Consider the following 22,454-nt stretch of genomic DNA (forward strand, 5'->3'; position numbering starts at 1 on the left):
ATCTAGCACAGAGCGAATTCGCGACGGGAGTTGAGTCCCGCTACAACACGTAACGTGATTGTTTTAAAAGGAGCTAGTTACGGTATTTTGAATTATTTTGGCGACGTACATAATTGCCCTTCAATCGAAGGAAACCGGAAAACTGAAAATAGTAGTTTAGTAAGATGGAAAAAACACCAAATAGATAATAATAATCCATAAAAGAACAAGGATGGTTAAAGATGGAGAAGATTAACACGGATTACAAACGACGAATCTGAAAGATTTAGGCTTAGCTTTTCAAGATGCACAAAACGCTTCGCAGCTCCTTTGACAGGTTCAACTACAATTTCCACGTCCGTGATGAATTCAGATGTATACGATAACCTCGTTGGGAAATGAGGAAATTAGAGTAATGAGTGAGGAGTAGAAATAAGAAAACGAAAGAAGTGAGGTTACCCAAGACTGACCACCATTATATCAACCACTTCCAAATTCATTTATAGCGAAAACTATTCGTGTGCTAGCCATATCATTTTTAGCAGTTTTGCTATAGAAAAACTCTAAAAGTATTATTAAGCAAGTTTGCTCTGTCCAGACGTAGAGATACGGCCAGACGTTTTGGTTCACAAACACACACAAAAAGATCTAGGTTCATATTGGTCTCTATTTTTCTTTTCTTATTGTACTCCTCGATCAATTTGACCGCCTTTTGTTATATGAACTTAACAAGCGGAAGTTTCGAGTGTTAACCCTTAGCACGAAAACCTTGCCGGCTCATAAACCCCAAACTAATAACAAACTTATTGGCATAACAGGTCATAACAGTTTAACTCGTCCGCTAGAATGGCGTAGCGGTGTATTTACAAAACTGATGTCCCTTCACAAATAAGAGGCTGGCTGAGGGTTTGGACCTATTGAACACTCTAACAAAAAAAAAAATGTTTTCAGCTGGTAATTGTCGCTTCAGTGATCAATTACCTGTCATTTTTTCTACATCGACTAGTTTGGACCAGTTAAAATTCGAGCTCAAGACAAACACTAGGTGACCACACGTCTTTCTGTCAACTACCAATTAATTTGCACCTCTTCCTTTCTTCCAATAGTAACCCCTATCAATGAACGATGACGAGATTAACAAACTCTGAGTAAAACTGAGCTTGGTAGCTCTGTCTGAGTTATCTGCAAAGAAAAACAATGAATGTTGCAGCAAGATATCATTCGCCATGCCCAGGACAAAGGCCATTGTTGACAAAGTATGTTTTCTAAACGTTCTTCGCGACTGTTCGTTAACCTCGTTAAAGCGACTTCTCGACTGCTTCGCTGTCATGGTTCTGGTTATGGTGTCACTAACATTGATGTACAGGCCTTCGACACTGTTTCGTGGTCACAAGAGAATTTACGCAAACGAAAAACTGGTTGCAGACATTGTTCTCTCAAGTGATTTCGCCGATGATGGGTTTATGTTCGTTCCAGTGCACGACAAAGAAAAATACCTGTCTTACGAGCCACCGGTTGGTAGTTGGAGCAAACAACTTCAAGCGTTCGAAAACGCCGTCATAATATCCAAATTGTTGAATAGAACTCTTTTAGCACAACCTCTCGCAAGTGAACTCGAAATTAAACGACTTAAGAAAATCATTAGGAGGACTTTACAACCTGATTCAAAAGTTTATGACTTTCTGGACAAAAAATTCACGGTTCCAATGTCTTCCATTGTGGATCTGAAACACTTATCAAAGCTGGTGAGGGTTCACAGTGTATCACACCGAGAGTTTCTAAACAAATTCAAAAACCTGTCATGGTTTGACGTGTGTCATCGAGATTCAGTCGGATTCTGGGTCGACTTTATACCATCGCCTAACAATCACAATGCGTGGAAAGTGCTAGAGGCGCAAAACTTTGTACCTTTATCCTTCTCTATTCCTGTAGCGGAGCCTGTTTGTGATTATGGATTACAGATCAAAACTGATTCTTACCAGCCAAAGCCTTTTATCCGTGGAATTATCTCCGAACTAAGCCAAGTAAAGGAGGACGTTGTCTATTTTCGTGGAGGATCCTTAGCAACCAGGGATATCCGTTTTCTGTCGAAGAAACGCACTGCACTTGCTCAAAGATGGACTAGTGATTACATTCGCTTTACCCGTTATGTTCAGGAAAAGCTTCAAACAATTATGACCATGATAAAACAGCCATATAATGCGGTGCTAATTTCAACAGAAGATGAGGCGGGAAACGTAACCAATACTGTTAATTACAGACTGAAGCAAATGGAGAGGTTGAAATTTCGAGAAATGACGAATGTTTTGTACATTATAACACATATTAACAACGTAGCAGTTTTTGAACCATTTATAACTGAAGGCTACGAAGTTTACTTATCTAAAAGCCTTATCCCTAATGGTATTAGCTCTTTTGTACGATACGATGTAACAGAACTCCTAGGATTAGTGATTTGTAAATACGCTCGATTGTATGTAGGCTCAAAAGAACCATATCTCATTCGTCGAGGGCGTATTCACGAGGCCAAAAGGAAGGACGGTCTTCTTGTCGATCACGTGACTGTCAGGTGGGCTGTACACACTGTAAACAGAAAGCATCGCTTTATCACACCTCGTAATGTCACTGCTCACGGGCAATTTAACCAGCGGACTCACAAAGCAAATTATATTTTCTGTACCATCTGCAAATTCATGCAGAGAACTCCAAGATACGAACTTTGTTCACCACAAATGAATGGATGTGCAAAGTTACACCTTATTTAATAAACTTTTGTACGTAAATCCGGGTAATATCTGTACATGGGCCAGGATTTTCACACAGATAGCACAAAAATCTGATTTCCATCGAAGCAACTATGAATACTGTTACTCTTTCTGGATGGGATACTAGTCCATTGCAGCGTCACCCAAAATTTTGTCTCAGGTTCCACAACAGTTTGCAAGTTCCCATTACACTCTTAGTTTTTCTTTCTTAGACTTGTGAGAATAAGCTGCCTCACAGGTTGAGGGCGGCGGGCAGACTGACAGACCCCACGTAAAATCTAGGTAATGTCTGCACATGGGTCAAGATTGTTACAAAGTTAGCCGTTAATTAAATCTGGGTTCCAGAGCAAGTACGAAGCAACCAGATTGGCACTCGCCCAGGAAGGAATTGCAAGGTACCTAGTAGCCCCACAAGTACCCATCTACACTCTTAGAAGGCGAAGTAACAACACAACACAACAACCAACGCACTCAGTAGCCAATGCAAGAGGACGCTGAACCCCTTAAAATATTATAAAGTGAAATCATTATTTTTCCAACAACCCAGAGGAAAGTTAATTTGTTCCAAGAATCTGGAGGTTCAAATCCCGGGTAAATTTCTCGCAATTTTCTTACAAAGCAACCAAACAATCTGCCTCGAATAATCGGAAGCTTGAGCTCGGAAGTTCAATGGTGTGTAAGTTGGCAAATCTTTCCCGCATCCTAGTAAGGAGGGAGGGACGGAGGGTTGTGCATGTGTTCGGCTGACGTTTTACCCACCGATGAAGAGCATACTTTTAATAAAGCAAAGGGACATAACATTATAGTTATTTTGCTTCCACTACGTGCAGAATCTTCAAGAATACGGCAGTTGCTCGGCCACGACTCAGCTCTCCGAAAGATCTCGGAGATCCAGATCATCCCTTGACAATTGCATTCTAAATTCACTACGATTCTTTCGAATTCAGCGTATTTCAGGATGTATTTCTCTTCTCAAGTGCGATCCTGTGGAGCACGCACTTGACTGGTTTATAGTGATTTTCATTTCTCAACCTCGATAAGACGTTAGGCGCTATGTCATAACATTTAAACTGCTACCATTATTTTCCTTACCTAAACTAAACATGACAACTGGTTATAGAAAAAAATATTGTTTATTGGTATTCACGCCTTACCAGCCTGTGTAGCAGACGTGTCCTGTCCTAGAAAGTTAGAGGTATTCTATTATATTCCAGTCATTTCCAAAGCTTTCATGCGCTTTTCGCTTTCTCAGAAATTAAGATAACTGATGCTACGAAGATACCCGCTAACCTTCCTCTAAGAGGACAAGTTTCTCGTGAGAGTTCCAGCGGCAAAAACATCACACTGGTCACTTGCAATCGTCAGTCAGCGAAATTGCAGTTAATCTGTGTGACGGAAAGGCATTGAAAAGCCCTTGATTTCTTGCCCTGGTCCTTTGCCTACAGGCCAGGAGTAAAGGCCTGTCTATTGTCCTTTAATTTCCCATTCGTTCAACTTGTTCGATATTAAAATTAAATGTTTTAGTGGTCAGTTTTTACAATTAATATTTGCGGCCATTATTTTTTAAACAAGCTAAGCGCAGCTATTGTAGGCTGACTTTTGAGTCAGGTTGCCAAGTAGACACGTGTTCGTTACATGTATCCAGTTTTCTGTGTATATATACTTTAGCCACCTTTTTTACCGTTGAAATGGAATCACTACACTTAATTTCACGGGTGTTCAAAGCATTTACTCACTGCCAGATCGAGTTATCCACAGACCTAGCAGTGAACAACTGCTCCGTCCTACTTGGGGCTCACAGCACTGCGCAAGGCACAGTAAATACACCCTTTGCAGGATCCGGTCACATGGTACGGAATTAATTACGCTGGGACGCAAGTTACGCAGTGGGACTTCCAAAACAAAGGAACTCGTACCAGTCCAGCCCGACTTTCCTTTGTTTTGGAAGTCCCACTGCGTAACTTGCGTCCCAGCGTAATTAATTCCGTACCATGTGACCGGATCCTGCAAAGGGCCTATTCTCCCTCTCATCGTATTATCTAGACATCTCTGCCACACTTCAAATCATACCTAACTAATATCAAAACTATATTCTTTGTAGTTAAGTCTTGTGAGTTTGGTTTCAGCTGGAAATGTTGATACAATTGAAGTCCGGCACGAGAAAGATAATTAGGCTAAATGCGAGAAGGATTCTCGAAATTATTAAATAGTAGAGTTCTACCGAGGACTTCGTTAAACTCTGTGCAGTATTTTTATGATCTGGTCTCTCCCCTTCTACAAACGCAATTCCTGTTGAAAGGCTTTTAACTTCTTGAGGGCATCCTTTGTGAGCGCCGCAGAATTCTTCGCATGAAGGACAAATCAGTGATCCATTTATCTTCCAGTCGTTCAGTGAACCAGAGATGTCAAGATGTTGTCCCTTATGATGACAAGTGTAAAACTCTCCTGCGACTTCCACTTGTAACCCTCCATCGCAATGATATTTGTAGCACCCGCTTCCCCAATCTACCATTGTTCTTGTTAAATAGCCTTTCTTTGCCAGCCATTCCCGCCCTTGCTCGATACACTTCGTGCCAGGACCGTAATGTTCCAAAGCGTAGTTATCAAGCATGGCGGGAGCGTTTTCTTCCATCGTGCAGGTAGTCTCGCGTCTCGCGCCGTCCGTCCCTGTTAACGTGAACTTCTGGTAAAATGGACAGTAATCCGCTAAAGGAACAGCACCGCCATAAGATGCTGTGTCTCGAATAACTAAACCAACTGGTTCATCTTCATCTGGGTTCGTTTCACTGATTGGCAGATGATTGAAGTATTGGTACTCCTCAGGGAGAGCCCTGCCGTACTTACGAAGATTACACAAAGCTACTGACAGCTTGCTGTGCGTACAACGCATATGAAGTGGAGTTTTCTTTATGGCGTAGCAGAAAGGCACCGCAGATTTCTTTTTCCGTAGGTGCTTTTCCATCCACGTTTTACAGCTTGCCTTAGTAAAAAGACAGCCGAGTTCTTTCCCCCAGTCAAGTTCATCCGCCAAGCTGTAGTTAGCTTTATACCATCCCGTGTCCTCCATCAGGGCAAACGTAATCCTTGAGAAAACTGGATTCTGTGTGTACGTGCCAGTCATTGCTTCGTTTTCGAACAAACGCTTTTCCCAATGCGTATATTCTGTTCCCACCCCTCCTTGGTTCTCGATCTCTGCTCCTTCTAAACTCGGGCAGTTAAAATGCTTTCGTACCTCCCTTTTTACTCGAGGAGTGACAATCATGTGCACTTGATGCGTGATATCTCCGTGTCGTGTTGCCCAGTTTTTTCGCTCCACCTTTTTCACGATCTTTGAATTCCATTGATACAGCCCGTACCTTTCGTTATACGGAGGCAAGCCATGCTTCTCTCTCGGCGTGTAAGGCACGCCGTTCTCATTTCTGTAAAATGCGAAAAGTCCCGCGCTAAATCCCAGCGCATGAAATATTTCGTGCTTCACAGTTGACAAAAGATTCGGGTAGTGTCTCGGATCTGTGTCGAGGCGATTGGGGCAAATGTTCGCAAATCCAGCAACAGGTCGATCAAGAGCATGCTCCTGCTGGCAGTAGGAGGCATATGCAACAGCATTGGCAAGATTACAGTGATCCGTTTGAATACAAGACACATACAGTATAAAATCCCGTGAGTCCACACCAATTCCAGACTCCCACTCTTCACCCGGGACATTAAAACACTTGATACCTTCTTCGTCACACACGCGACACTGATCCAAGTGGTCAGCAGGCACATTTACAGGTCCGCACTGCGTGTTAACACAATCTAGCTTACAAAACTGAACATCTCCCGCCTTGTCGCCTTTGATGTCCTTCAGAAAGTACGCATTGTTTTTACAAGTTCTTTGTAGTTTTATGGGGAGTCTGGCAGGGTTTACGCTAAAAACTTCATGGAAGTAATCTACTGCCTCGGGTATGAGTTTTCCTGTGATTAAACCATATTTCTCTTCATCTAAATCGCCGATGCTGTCGTCATAAACCACTTCAAAGCGCATTTTCTGTGAAAACGGTTGACCTCTTACGATGTATGGCAGTCCAACATGGACGTTGTGATTCATTTCGTGTTTCTTCGGTATCCAGTGGTGCGCATGCGCCACAGGCTTTATCCAGCACAGTGCATACAATATACAAAGGACAATAAGTCTATTGGATGAAGATCTTCGCTTCGACTGTTTGGTGTTCAATGGAAGGCTAGGAACTGTACTTGGTCTTAGAAAGTGAGAGCAACCTATACAGGAAAAAAATTGAGAACTTTTAACTAGGCTTTCAACACATGACACCTTGCCAGTGAATATATGAAATATCATATGTTTGATCCCGTGAAGAAAGATACGAAGACACATCAATGATCAACGCAGTTATATCCACAACTTAAGCAGTTGTGATACTAAAGCCTGAAAATTTTTTTCCGCAGGCTTTAGTTTCACAACTTTTTAAGTTGTGTATATAACTGTGATGATCATTGATGTCTTCGCATGAAACCGTGCTAATATGATTTGCATCGGAAGTACTAATTTAGAATAAGCAGTTTCCATTGTTCTTATCAGTGGTATTCGGTCACGATTAAGCCGGGCACTATAAACGTTTGTGCCATCTTGGCAAATATCTCTCTGTCACTTTTGTGTTCATAAGGTAAACAAGACATGCCTTGACAAAGCTACTTGCTTTAAATTATAACACATTAGACTTTTAAACAATTCAACCCGTTAACCATTAAGACAACTATATTGATTTGACAGTTGTCAAGCAAAAATAAACTTTTTCAAGGCTAGATAAGTAACGAGACTATACTGCATTTTATGACAAAAGAAAATCTTTTTTTTTGTACCAATTTCTTCACACTAAACAACATCGTTTTCAAAAGTAAACACGATAGTTACACGCAGGTTTCTTCATGCACTTAACAAAGCTAACAAAGTGTAGTGGCAATTTAATTTCTGTGACGCAAATTAATATAAAATGTTAGTTCTGCGGGAGGAAATTGAGATTGTTGTTCACATGATTTAAATATAAATTACGTTGAATTTTGCAAAAGAAAAGTTATCATGGAATACAACACAACTTTGTGGATTGTTATTGTGATAACTAATACAACGACTCCTTGATAACCGAACTAACGTAGTTAATGAAAAACACAGTGAATGAATGTGGCTAATGGCCAGCCACAAACACAATGATTAAGCAAAAAAGTAATAAGAAAAAAGTCAAATGACCACTCTATTTCACACACCTTTTCTTGCCTTCATGTTCGCGGATAACTCAATGGACTCTCGAAAATATGTAAACCTGGTTTGCCTTTTGTTACTGCCATTCGAGCGAGTGTTCTATTTCTGTTGTACGTGGTAGCGTGTTATCTTTTAACAGGTGGGGTCAGTTTGTCTCGATAGGTGGTCACTCTGTTTCCACTCTCAGATATGATGAAATAAATTGACTATTCTAAGAATAACAACTCAGGCCTCAAAAGCTTTCTTTAACTTAATTTATGTTTGATTTTCATAAAAAAAAGCTTCGACCTGGTAACTGGAAAATGAAATTCTCGTTCATGTAAAATGGAAAATGTTGTTTGCAAACTCGTATCCTTGAGCCAAATCTCGATATATATCCAATTCTATAGTCTAATTCTAGAAATAAAAAAAATTAACCTCTTGAAAGCGTAAGTTGACATTATACAATCAGTGACCTTTCTTATCCAAACAAACAAGTCTTCGAACTGAAGTCCTTTGAGATAAAATTCAATTAGCACCAATTCCATGGGATTTTAATTTTTATTCGAAATAAGGTGACATATTTTTACCAACCCTTTCATCAACTTGCGCGCATGTGGTATGTTGAATCTTCACTATAGTTTGTAAGAAAATCATGGTTGGCGGGTAAGTTGTAGCTATATGTGAATTGAGATAGATGAATTTAATTGCACTGCCTGTTTTGAAAACAGAATTTTGTTTCTCATCTACTTTGCTTAAACTAGTGATGGTACACCGTGCCCCTCGCTGATTTGTCGCTTCAAGGTATCGACAACAGAAACATTTGTCGATTGAAGGTAAAAACCTTCACTGAAATACTGTGGTTATAATTTTACATCTGTTTATAAAGTCTTATTGTGTGACCCATTTCAATTTCTTGGAGATATTTTCATGCATGAAATGAATCAAAACTATTGAACAAATCCTTAGTGAGAGGCCAAAATTATTTTCCATAATAATCCACTTCGAATTTTGGGGGGATGTTAGACTTAAGCGCCTTTGTGAGAGACAGGGGTAAGATCCAGCTTAGTTAGAATCTCAGTTATACTCTACTTTCTTTGTGGTACAGATTGAAATTAATCATTTATTTATTTCAGGCTAATTGCCCGATTCTCGCAACCGCTAGAAACTGCCAAATTTACGAATACGATTGGCTTAAAACGATATTGATAAGTATTTTATCCATCGAATTCCAGATTTCTCCCACCTTATCCGGCAGCTAAATCATTCTAACTGGAGCATTTGCCGCGTAAAAGTTACAATATTTACAAACACTGTGGCTATATGCAGTGGCTTCTAAAAGCCATAGATGGAACATCTACTATACTGACTCAATCTGAAAGGCCGTAAAGTGGCCAAGCAAACTTTGGCAAATCGAAGGTTAGCTCTTGCAAAACACCAGGCACGGATAGTTAGAAAGGTGGATAACAGTATCCACCGGATAAATCGTTGTCCAGTGGATAGCGTGGTTTGATTTGTTAACACTTATCCGCTGGATAGCGATTTGTCCGCTGGATAGCGTTACCCAAACTTCGAACACAATTAACAGATTTTTGCGAGCCTTGCAGTAAGAAAACACAAAACTATAAGAGCGACTTAAACGGGTAGACAAAATGAAAATTTGTATATACACTTGCCATTAGGGCTGGCCTTTTTCAGTGTTCGAGTTCTTGAGCAAAATGTAACGTTTTCTTGTTTGGCGATATAAAATAATTACAATCTATCAACATCATGTAAATCTCGAGTCTGGTTGGTCTATAGGAGAGAATCTTGAATACAGACCTCGTTGCGTTCACACTGTACTAGGAACTCCATCGAGATTCTCCCTTACAAATCTATCGCTCGATAATAACAACAAAATAAACCGCAGAACCCTTTTCAGACTGCTCCTAGACTTTCTGTCATAAACAAAGGTGGAATAAAACGCGCAAAGCGATAGGTTTGCTCTCATGTAGCAGGTTGCAAAAAGCAAGTCCTTTTATAGCTTAGTGTATGGGTCTATGGCAGGTTTTGTCTCATTCCCAGAAACACTGATGTTAACACTCCTGATCGCTCACCCATGAACGTAAGATAATCCTCACGGAATATAGTTCTCACAAGGCTTTTGAGAACTTTCAAAGAGAAATGCGGCATAAAACAAGAACTGGGACTCAAGAAACAACTCCAGTGATCGTGATTTTAAAATAGTTTTTTTCAATTGGCCCAAAAAATCGCCCTTACCTGACAAGTTACAAGATTAGCATGACACTCACCCAGAGGGAAAAAAAATTGTTACCTGTTAAGTATTTTCCTTCTTGGCTAATCTTTTTGTTCACTTGGAAATGGGCTTCACGTTGTCGTCTTCTATTTGTATTTGGCTGCAAGATTGAAAGCGAATAATCTTGTTATTATGGTATTTCGATCTAGACTAGTGGTCTCGGCGCTTTGATTTTATATTTGTAAACGAAGCCTTCCGTGCTTACCAATTCTCGTTGTCTTTGCTTCGCTCCACCACTGTCATAGAGTAGTAATCAAACCAACATGAACAGCATCCTAGAGTGATAATAATGGTAAAGAACAACACAAAAAGCGCAAAGCAAAGATTTAGCGAGGCGCAAAAGACCATTTCTTTGCGCCGCGCGTTCTCATGTTACCCGGTTAGACCAGGCCATGAGATCATAGAAACATCTTTCCAGCTGTTTACATTGGATGACGTAATTAGACAGCCAACCCGCTAGACCTGGATTGCAGGCAAACAACTGCTGCTAAGCGATCGCACCACTGCTCGGCCAACCTTTTTATCTTTTAACCCACCCACTATTGTTGATGAATTCCCTAAGTAAAGAAGACAAACGGTCGTGGCCATCTGTGTTCTGGTCTCGACCATTGTGTATGCGAAAGCACGCTTTTCGTTTCTTTGCATAAAAACAAGAATCTCTGTGGCATCAAATATGGCTTAAAAATAATTTGGCAAGTGTAGATCTTTTGCGAATCAGCGTTGAGGATCCCGACAAATTTGCTCATTAGTAATATACATTTTTGAATGTGAAGCGGTCAAATAATTGTCGTTAAAAGTAGAGTACGATTTCGAAGAACTCTCCGATTCTGACTAATCAAATGTTGTTTTTTTCGGGCACCTGGATGCGCAACATAGGATATTTAATACATTTTCTAGTTTGGAGACAACTGAAAACTCCCGCCTAAGTAAATTTTTGCATAACTTTCGGAAAAGAGGTGGAAAATGATTGATATCCACTAGTACTCGACGTTTCCACTAGGAATATTTTGTGTTGTTTTGTTTTGTTTTTGATTTATTTTTGTTTTTGTTTTGTTTTGTTTTTGTTATGATGGTCGCCTGTGAATAAAAACCGCCACAAAATCGCGCAAATTTACGCCTTGCTATAAAATTAAACCAAAAAAACAGGGTAATAGTCATTTACAAAGAAAAGCAAGCCTAGTCTCGTGGAGGATCGAGATAGACGGTCACTGTCTACTGTTCTTGCAGTCTCATTAATTCTTGACTTCATCAGCAAGAGTGGGCGGGTTAGTGAAACAAAGTGGGTGGGGCAATTAGCGTTACAAAAAAGTCGGGCAATTCCAGACAGTTGGTCACAGACCAGCCGTCTGCTTTCCTCGCAGTTTCATGTCTTTCACGAATTGTTGAATGCATCGACAAAAGGGGGTGGGCTGGGGGAACCAAAGTGGGTAGGGCAGCGTTTCCAAAATTCGGGCCCAGTCCACCGATAGTTGGTTTTCGTTGTGAGAAATAAGATCAACAATTGCGTAACCATATGTTTAAACTAAATTTCCAAACGTAAATCAGTTAAAATAATACAAAAACACGGAAGAAAAACGCCTCGTAGAGGTACTTCTCAGAAGCTTTCATTTGAATGTCGACACACTGCAATTTCACCAGAAAGCTAAAAGTACATGACAGAACTGCTTAGTAGCTTTCATCTGAATGATCACAGACTAGGATTTCGTCCAAAGACTTAAAAGCTAAAACCAACTTGTACAGCATAATAAACAGTACCACATTAAAGTATTGCTCAATAGCTTTCATCTCAATGGTCACGCAAGCTAGGGTTTCATTTATAGACCGGCACTCAGAGTGAAAATTTGATATGACGTCATTTGATGTGGAAATTACGTCTGATTTCCGAAGTCAACAGCCGCCATCTTGCATTCACCATCTGGCAACCTCGTTCCCATGAATTTTTAAAGAAAAAGCCCTGGGAACGACGCTGGCCGCGATCTTGGATTTCTAAAAATCTTTGATTTCAGAAAATCACCAAGATTGGCTGAAAAATACTCAAACCCAACAAAAAGATATTTAATTCCTAACCTGAAAAACTCGAAGCGTCACCTATCGAGATTCTTGACAGCGGTGAGTTTTATTAACCTCAAGTTGATAAAAAAAAAAAAAAAAATTCAAGAGTTGACAGAGATCAGTCCCGGGCTTTGAAAGCAAAAGTCCCTTAGTGTGTAAAACACCTGTGTGTGTTCTCTTTAACCACAAACTGTACCGTCTAGTTATTCATAAACAACAATTTCACCACAAGGAAAAGCCCGGCAGCCGGGACAAACTCTGTGATGAAGTCATGGATGAGTTAATTTTTTTTATGGTTGACCTATTTTCTTCCGGTTATAACTCTCCAAAACCCACGAAGCATTTGAACCAGAAAAATGGACAGGAAACCTTCTAGGCCTCGTTATTTGCCGTTGTATATGAACCGAAACAACTTGGCCCATTCGCTCAAGAACAACGCAAGCAGGTATTACATCGCTTGGTTTATTTCAATGCTTCGAATCATCATGTGGAAACTGAAATGTGTTGCCTTCAAAGGTCAACAGCGTGTTGTGATGGTTATGCTATTGAAGAAAAGAGTCCTGTGTTTTATCTTTACTTGCTCAATTTTCGTGACTGTATACACGATGATGAAATTTACCCACAAATCTTCGAATCTATGGACTGCATCCCTGAGCGAAATGTTTTGTTTATCTGAACAGAAAATTTATATTGACGGGCGACTGTTATGTGAAAACAACCAAGAAATGAAATACCTGTCTTATCAACCACCTGGTGGGGGATGGAATAACCAACGTGTTGCCTTCGAAAACGCGGTTGTTTTGGCCAAGTTGTTGAATAGAACTCTTATTGTTCACCCTTTAGCACCTCACCAGGAAATACTTCGACTGAAAAGAAAGCGTAAAATGTCTGCAGGTTATGAAATATACAACATGCTTCCTGAAGTCAATCTTCTGCCATTATCTAAAGTAATTGACTTAAAAGAATTGTCGAGACTTACTCCTGTCAAAGAGGTCACTTCAAGTCATGTGGAGTTTCTAGAGAAATACAAACATTTGAGATGGCATCGAGTTTGTCACAACGGGCTGGTAGGAATATGGGTTGATACCATTCCTAAGGAGACAGAGGGAGAAAAATCGAAACTCCTTCAGCGACATATGGAAACAAATCTACCCATTCATGGAGACTTGCCACTCTATCGCCGCATTTGCAAAACAGAATTGAAACATTATGGCAACACAAGTTTTAGGCCTGTGTGGGGAATCTGGAATGAGTTGTCAAACAGAACGGAAGATATGCTGTATTTCTCTGAAGGATCTTTGTATATTAGAGAGCTTCTTTTCTTTGATAAGACAACCGTTTTAAACACGCATGCGTGGATAATGCGATACATTCGTTTCGCGCCGGACATTCGACAACGTGTCGCGGATGTCCTGAAAATGATGGGTCACCCTTTTAATGCATTGCACGTGCGCAGAACCGATCATCCGACAAGTTTTCACATGAAACAGGAGTATTGGTTACAGCAACTAAACATGCGAGATGCAGTGAATCTAACAAAAACTCTTTACATTGCCACCGACGAAGAAGACAAAACTTGGTTTAAACCTTTTAGTGAAGCAGGGTACAATTTATTCTTCGCTGAAGACTTCAGTGATCAGTTGCGACTTGGAAACGTAAACCCTGCTGTCACTCAGGACATGTTAGGCTTGTGTGAGCAGCTCATTTGCGCGCATGCTGACCATTTCGTGGGATCGTATTATTCAACATTTACCATGTACATTAAGCGGCTAAGAAAACAACTGACTTGGAAAAAAGGAATGATGCGAAAGCCTTACACCTCTATCGTATGGGCTGGAATGACTGATGACCGAAACTAATGTCATCACACTTCCCTGTTTGGTGACAAACTCCCATCAAACTTTGAAATCAGTTTTCTTCTTCCACAAGACGTCTTATTTTATGGTTAGCTCCGTGAGTGGGTAAGATGAACCGAATCCTGCGCTGAGATTGGCTACCTGAGCGTGCAAGATAGCACTATCTTGTCACCTCGGGATTTTCGATTCCGCTGTATCCCGCAAGAAAATAGTGTTCTTTTTTCCATATATGGATACATCCTTTATTGACCAAGCTTGTTCTTTTCTTTTGCGTGTTTATGGACTTCGACTCTGTCTTGGCCATAAACAAGCCAAACAAGAACTTGGCCAAAATCCGATCCAGCCATCTTGACCTAACGGTAGGTCAACAACCCATGCAGCTTACAGTTTTTCACTAGATATAGTTTCAGGTGCTCAAGATGTGCCTCACCCCACGCCCAACATACTTTTCAGTGTTTTTTTGTTTTTTTGTTTTTTAACTCAATTACCTTGCCCAAGTAGGTAAAATGGTCAATATCGAGAGAGTACTTTAATGTTAGTAAAATGGCAAAGATTGCGAGACATAGCTTCCCAAAGGCGAAGAGTTTTACAGATCTTTGTATGTTGTGGGGAGGGTGCGGGCAAATTTGTGCCAAATGTACACAATGTCTGGTAACATTTCATGACTCCTTATAACCACATTTTCCTTATTTGGCAGCATGACAATAGGAAGCGTGGCCAGTTTACAATATTGCAAGGTGCTCTTGCCAGCCTTGTCGCTAACTTACACACCAAATTTAAAAAAAAATGTAGTTGGAAGAACTGTGGAATGGTCTTTTCCAAACACCTTTTTGACGACTTAAAGCTTAAACATGACCGCCTCTTTTAAGGGGAAACTTTAAGATACGTGGCTTTTGCTATGTTAATCGTCTAGCTATCATATCTTTGAAACATTCATGAGATTTCTTGTGACATTGTTCATTTAATTTAGCTGACGACGAATAACAGTGTTTCCGAAATAAGATTCATTACAAAAAGTTGTAATTATGTGCAAAAAATTGAAACACTTATCCATATATACAGTGTAAATAAAGCTGAATAAAAGCTTAATTGTCGAGATAAAGTTGACATTCGTCTTCTTCCCTAGTTCAAGACACGTCTGACACTGGACTCTAAAAATTCCATTCTGATTACGTAGCTCTAAGGAGATCCGTGTAGCGTCTCTGATTGTTTGTTCTCGAGTTTGAATTTTCGCGCGCAAGTAACAACCAATCGGATACAGCTCTTGCATCTCTGTAGAGCTTTGTGGAAAAAGGGTTTCGAATAACAGACTGGGTCTCTCAGAACGTGGGCTAGCTCACTAAAATTCTTAGATCTTTGTCGATCTGAGACGAACTGAACAACTTATAGTTATTGTACAGAAGTTTAAGAACTCAAGTCTAGCCAGCCTAAAAATCAGATCGGACCTCCCATACGCGGATTTGCTGGCGACAAAGGAAAGTGTCCACTAGCGCTTGCAGAGATGTGGGACCCGACTAGGGAAGGTTATAAATGCAGTACTTTTATCTGGCTGGGACCATGAATAAGTGTCCGTGTACAGTACAGGAGCTGACCGTTGGCGAATGTTCCGCTGTGGTTGAGAAGCGGCCGTTCCTGCACATAGACTGTTACATTTTGTTTCCATTCCTTATGGCTTTATCACTATCTATGCTGAACCGTTTCTCCATGAATGCCCTTGTAGCAGGTTTGTATTTTTCGCTTCTGTCGAGGGAGTGCGTGCGCGTTCTCTTGCCTTTACCAGTCAAAACTTGTCTGAATCCTGCTGACCGCATGGGATCGCTGTAATTTGTAAAATGAGGCGCTTTGTGTTGCTGTGTTTCAAACTCATATCCACTTAAACTTGCTAAGCTGGATTGAAGATCGGTTTCGGACATGTTGGACATCGAGTTCTTGATCTGACGCATGCGCTTTATTGACGGAGTTGCTATGTACTTCTTCCGTTGTTTGTCGGTATATTCAGCTTCAAATCGAACTTTCGTGCTGTCGACGTATTTTCGTCTAGCTCTAGATGCTTCTTCGTCTTGTTTTCTGATTGTAGAATGCCTCCTTATTGGCGCAAACTCAGTAGTTATCGGTCTTTTCTCTTTGACGATAGCTCTCTGTGGGAGCGAAACGTCATCAATTGCGGCATTCGTAGAAAAGTCCGTAGATACACCAGTGAATCGAACAAATCTTTCACGCCCAGCGTAGTCGAGATCTTTTCCTCCTTTGAGCTCATCGCATGACTGACCTGCCAGCTGAATAACAAAGGATCCTTCTTTTGTTCCCATACGGTAACAGCCCTCGCCCATTTTCTCTCGTGTTCTTTTTTTCCGTGGCTGGCCTTGAATCATAAAGGTTTTCTGATAACAGCAACACTTGAACGCCAGACGAACTTCTCTGTTTGTGAGCCCATAGAGAATGGCAGACATCACGCAATACGCTTGAGCGAGACAAGTAAACAAAAATTTCAAAGCTTCAGGCATTATGTGTGGAACGAAAGACGCTAAAATGTTTTCCACAGAAATTGGGACAATGCAAAGAACAAAAGCAATTATTTGAAGAATCGTCACCCATTTTGCTTCACCTTCTCTTCTCCTAGGCTCGTATTTCATTCTTCCAAGTCCAAGACAACGGGGTCCAGTCTCTCTCCTTGCACGCCGTTCATAAGTTCGAACACGAGAAAATAGCTTGTAATTTGTAAAACAAATTATCAACAATGGTCCTAAGCTCAAACAGCATCCAGCAAACACTGCATAAGATATAGAGATACTTAATGGATATTTGGACACCAAAATAGGCGACCCCCATCCGAGAAATGGGGGTACGGCCACACCTACTCCTATAAACAACGTAATCACCACCAAGATATAAGATCTCCGACTCCCTGATAAATAAGATGGACATCGATTCACCCACTGTGTTTTAAACAAAGTCACTAGCGATATCACAGGAATACATAACACAGAACAGCTGAAAAAGACGTTTAACAAACAAACTAGAGCGTTGCCATTGCTTGGCCAGGAGAAAAACACCATCGCTGTTAACGTTAGAAAAGTGTTGGCGACGTAATGAGTGATGAGAAAAATGTTTTTAGAACGACGAAGTCTCTTGCAACAAGCATGAAGGAGGCATAAAGTGAAATTCGCCAGAAAGGCAGTCACTGCAATGCTGATGCAAAACACGTGATAAATTTTTAAATCATATTTTCCTCCCGGTTTAGTGATTTCATCGAGAATGCTGGATCTGTTTGCCGAGTTGTTTATGGTCATATGCATGTTTTCCAACCTGTACTGGAACCGCTAAGATGTTTTGAAGGCCACCGGATATTTTGCAATTTTCTTTTCTTTTTCCAACACAATAGCAAAGCACAATGAAAACTGCCGATCACCCAATTTCCTTTAGAGAGTTAACCTACACAATGGGAAATAGAAGAATAAAAACAATGTAAAAAGAAATGTAAATATTTATTGCAAATTTTATCAAGCCCTTAAAACTAGGTATTTATCAAACGGAAATTTTGAACCTTTGCTGATCTATTCTGAATTCAGTTTCAACTGAACTTCAGTCTTTCACATGTTTAAACAGTGTCACCCTCGAGTGAAGTTAATATCGAGTTTAGAAACACCACATTGTAAAGCATGTATACACATTACGAGCCAATAAGAGATATTGGAATCGTATTCAAAATCATCTCTTTCTGAATTTTCCGCAAATACAAGCTAATTTCTCTTAATGTTTGCCTAATCACACTATTGATCAAAACAAATTTTAACACTTAATACCCCGGCTGCATTTCCAAGCAAACTAATCTATCACACACTTAGGTAAATTCTATAATCATCAACAATGAACTGCTGAATGAACAAGCAAGGCGACAATAATTCAGGAAATCAACTGAGGATATCGCAATGGACAAAATGATATCAAATTAAACTAAATAATAAAAACTTTGAGTTTGGGAAAGAAAGACTTTAATGCTGTTTTTTACTGGAGCCGTGGTACACCTTTTCGATGCAATGGTTTGTCGCGTTGAAAATTAACGATTGAAAGTTATTCAGTTCCCTAATGTAACTAACTAACTGTTCTACAGAATTTTTGACGCATCAACTTTCTAGTACCCCAAGAAATATCGCAAGTCCAATTAATTACAGTCATTTTTGGAGAACAAAACAAATTGTACACCCCGTGTTAAATACCAAAGCGAGAATTAATTCAGGAAGTGTTTTTCAGCTCTCGTTATATCCCCCAAAAGAATTACTTCGGACGGGAGTAAAATAACGCTGCCAGAAGAGTAAAAAGCGATAAATATTACTTCATATTTATATAAAAATAGGGCCTTACCTTTCCTCTTGTCCAAAAGCAGACACTGAAAGGCCTAAATCACATTCGAACAACAGAAAAAGACGACGTAGGAGCAATTTTTTTTGTGCCAAGTCAAGTGAATGTGGTTTTTGTTAATATATTACACTCCTCTGGAGTAATTGTCTTTGATCTTTGCGTCAAACATTTACGTCAGAAACTGGTGCGTAAAGGCGGCTAATGTCAGAAATGTAAATAGGAATCCTACATGGTGGCCAATTTCATTACTGGGACAGTTTGGATCTTCAATGAAGTAAACAATCTTATTTCTCGGTATTTTGACAGATGATGAAGAGGTATACATTTTAACAGCTAAGGGACCGTTCGCTTTTATGTGACGAAAAAATGGTGGGGATTGCAGGATTTTTTTGAGGGAGCGGGCATGACAAAAAGTATGGCGTCGTAAATGAATAGGAATAAATCGAATGAATGAGTGTAGGCAAGTGCAATTTGAAAGAATTTTCAAATATCACGAGTAGTGCAAATCCTTAATTGCTCATTTATTATCTGACGGATGAAGTTACGAACGTGCGCCCGTTAATTAATTAGCAAAGCCCGGTGCAAACTGTTAATTAACGATAAATTGGATTACTCGTATATTAAGGCTTTTAAAGGGGGGCTACTGAAAATTTTCACATCTCAGAAATGTAATGGCAGAATCAATGATACATGTAGTTCGAAAATTCTGCCAGAGCGCCTAAGTAGCGTTTCTGAGGTTCCCCAATATAAACCTCTACAGACCTTGAAAGACGAAAGCCTGATACTTGTATCATCTAAATTGGATCAAATCAGAAAACAGAATCATGAACAAATATTGAAAAAATATTGAAGTATTTAATCGAGATATTCCACGTCCAAGATACAATTAGTTCTTATGAGGGTGAGTTAAATGCTGCACATTAAAGCACAGGTAGAGTCTCGACGTTATAGTTGGGGACACTTCTGATAATCTGAAGAAACAAATGAGACAATGGGTTTATATTCACTAGTGTCAGTAGCAAATGCAGCAAAATGTGACTTGACAACTAATATTGATGTGATTGGTGGACTTATTAATGGTGCAGAGTATGTCATTGAAAGCATAGACTACAGAGTTAAAAATTCCACCAGACCAAGTATTATTTGGGTATCATTTCCACATCCTGACATAGGCAGATTAACCAGCGCATAGAAAATGCTCATTTGTACAAGGAGGGGGGTGAATAGGGGTATGCAAATCCGCCGATCCGTGCATTTTTCCCCCCAAATCCGTCGATCCGCCAAAATATTTGTTCAAATCCGAAACGACAACCACATCCGGAAACAGAAGTGTAAAAGTTCAAAGGTAAACTGGTAAATGTGAATGCCAGTGTTAATTTCGCACAAACAGTAAAGAAGGCAAAATGCTTGATGACTATAACACAGTACAATTCCAATAACAGTCTCATACTTGAGTTTAAATGAGCTTTGTTCGAAAGAACAAATAATTTGGATGAACTCATTAACATACCGGACCAAGGCTGAAGAAAGATCTATGATCCAAATTTCATATAGGACCCAAGATTCGAACAATCAATACAGGCACAATCCGGAATCCGTGCCAAAGTTCACAGCTGCTCCACGATCCACTGTGTTTTCAAAATCAGCCAATCCGCTTGATTTACCGCAAAAATCCACAATCCGTGCGCTTTTTAAGGCCAAATCCATCGATCCGAAAATCTATTCACCCCCCTATACATGGCAAACATAAATAGAAATTGGACACCAGTGTTAAAGGTATAAACAAGACAAGTTAGAATCAATAAAAAAGAGTCACTGTGCAAATTTTCCGGCGACAATTTCCACAGACCTGCTGCTGCTAAGGCAAAGGCTACAGACTGGACACGATTTTGCTACGTCATCGGATTCGAAAATATGCGGATTCACCGTCCACACGTTATCGGCTCATCTTTTAAAGAAAACTTATTATTCTTAGCGATTTTTACTTTGTATTACTTTCTTAAATGCACGTTTTTAATTATTAAGATTAGTACAGCTCATTTTGGCGAATTGTGCAGCGCCTAGAGCAAGCATGGATAGGCGCTATATAAATATTTATTTATTATTATTATTATTATTATTATTATTATTATTATTCACCGTTTTCAAGGTGACACATTAAGGCCCCGTCCACACGCATCCGGACATTTTTGACCGCAACTTTTTCTTTCCGGATTCAAACACGTGGCGTATTCAAATCGAATTCGCCTGTCCACATGCATCCGATGGTATCCGGATCCACTCTAGAGAAACTAAGCTTACACGTTGTGCCGCCATATTGGTTTATTGTTCGGGAAGAGACTGGACACGATTTTGCTACGTCATCGGATTAGAAAATATGCGGAGTCCACACGTTATCGGATCCGCTGTGGATTTAGTTTTTTTCAATTTGGAAAGCGGATTCAAAAATATCCGGATTCGATGCCGAATTTGCCGGATGCGTGTGGACGGAAGCCGTATCCGGAAAGAAAAAGTTGCGGATTAAAAAATATCTGGATACATGTGGACAGAGCCAACTTTATGTATAGGGAGGTTATAGCTAACTCACTTCTGTTAATTATGAGGTCAAAAGGGTCTTCCCTTGGCGAATCCAAATTACCTGATTTGAGGCGAAATTAAAACATAAAAACCAGGATAATTTTACTCAGGAAGACACGCTCGCTTGTTGCAAACCTGGCGAAACAAATGATTTCAGAGTGGCCATTTACTGAAGACTTCTAAGTTATCGAGTTTATTTCGCTTTTATTTTGTTTTTTTGGTTTTTTTTTTTTCAGCTATCGCTTTCAAAACGGATGACGCGTGGCACACGTACATGACATCTGTTTCTCTATGTCTACAGATGTGAAGACACGGAATTAGGCCAAAGTCGGAGTGCGCAATCGAGGATGAGGGTCCACGATGAGAGAGCAATGCGGGGGGTAATTGTGAGCAGGCCCAAAGGAGAGTAGACGAGACCTGTAATCAGACTGAGTTTGGCGCCCTCGGGAAGAAGAAATTGCCTAGGGACGAGTTTGTTAGGTTCTTGATACAGTTTTACTACAAAACACCTCTAAATCTGATTGGCTGGTTGAGTAATGGAGCCTGCCGAAAATAACAGCAAATACGAGAATTTTGCCATGTTGGGAAAGTCTGCATGCTTATTTGAATTCTTAGCCACAGTTTCACTATCATTGTACTTTTTCTGCCACGCAGCGAATTGGAAGAAAATGGAAGAAACAATAGGTGCAAACTTGTATGACAGATCACTTTTTCTGCTCAAAGCCAACAGGTTCCTTCGGCATTTTGCCCCAGTTGTCTCAACTGACGTTGTACAACTCTCCGGTTTCTGTTTATTGGAGAACTCACCACAGTTTCTAAAGCATGAAAGGAAATGTCGCGAATAGTATGGTATAAATTCAATAAATTACATTAATTTCGCAATCTATGATTAAGACGTCGGTACATACAGTTCTTAGGGTCATATTTTTTGATATGTATTTCTTTTTACTATTCTAGCCTTTTGTTTGCTGACCAATTTATTGAAATTGGAGAGAGAATTTTAATATTGACTAGATACTTTGATGAATAAGAAGATTAAGACTAATAATCACAGTTTTCCCCGGTGCGTTTGATCACTGTTATTGAAAGTGGGAATTAGAAATGATTAACTCACTCTGAAAAACATTTTCAGTGGTTGTTAGCCGTTGCTCACTTTGTGGTTATACTGTTCCATGAAAAACTGTATCTTCCCTTACGACCTATCTTTAGCTTGGCCCAGTTAAAGAAATTTTGGTTTACAGCTGTTTGAGAATGACAAATAAAAGTCGCGGTAATCTCGTCCATGTAGTTTGATATATTTCACAACACAACTCAGTGAAAATTTGTTTTAGGAT

General features: G+C 39.9%; 3 protein-coding genes across 3 annotated transcripts; 2 read left to right on the forward strand and 1 right to left on the reverse strand.

The window, feature by feature from the left end:
- Positions 1–330: 330 nt before the first annotated feature.
- LOC145468386 (uncharacterized) lies at positions 331–2,763 on the forward strand. Its single transcript, XM_081452081.1, has one exon. It carries the CDS (start codon positions 1,206–1,208, stop codon positions 2,742–2,744), a length of 1,539 nt encoding a protein of 512 aa, XP_081308207.1. The 5' UTR covers positions 331–1,205; the 3' UTR covers positions 2,745–2,763.
- A 2,102-nt stretch (positions 2,764–4,865) lies between these two features.
- On the reverse strand, positions 4,866–6,912 carry LOC145468385 (leishmanolysin-like peptidase). The gene has a single exon (XM_081452080.1). It carries the CDS (start codon positions 6,832–6,834, stop codon positions 4,867–4,869), a length of 1,968 nt encoding a protein of 655 aa, XP_081308206.1. The 5' UTR covers positions 6,835–6,912; the 3' UTR covers position 4,866.
- A 5,736-nt stretch (positions 6,913–12,648) lies between these two features.
- Positions 12,649–16,307, forward strand: LOC145467869 (uncharacterized). Its single transcript, XM_081451477.1, has one exon. It carries the CDS (start codon positions 12,685–12,687, stop codon positions 14,185–14,187), a length of 1,503 nt encoding a protein of 500 aa, XP_081307603.1. The 5' UTR covers positions 12,649–12,684; the 3' UTR covers positions 14,188–16,307.
- The last annotated feature ends 6,147 nt before the right edge of the window (positions 16,308–22,454 follow it).

Source organism: Orbicella franksi, chromosome 14 (assembly GCF_964199315.1).
Source record: "Orbicella franksi chromosome 14, jaOrbFran1.1, whole genome shotgun sequence".
NCBI classification, from domain to species: domain Eukaryota; kingdom Metazoa; phylum Cnidaria; class Anthozoa; order Scleractinia; family Merulinidae; genus Orbicella; species Orbicella franksi.

Bases quoted from the DNA above. Each gene is read 5' to 3' on its own strand.
- LOC145467869 (XM_081451477.1), top strand. From the start codon at position 12,685: ATGGACAGGAAACCTTCTAGGCCTCGTTATTTGCCGTTGTATATGAAC.
- LOC145468386 (XM_081452081.1), top strand. From the start codon at position 1,206: ATGCCCAGGACAAAGGCCATTGTTGACAAAGTATGTTTTCTAAACGTT.
- LOC145468385 (XM_081452080.1), bottom strand. From the start codon at position 6,834: ATGAATCACAACGTCCATGTTGGACTGCCATACATCGTAAGAGGTCAA.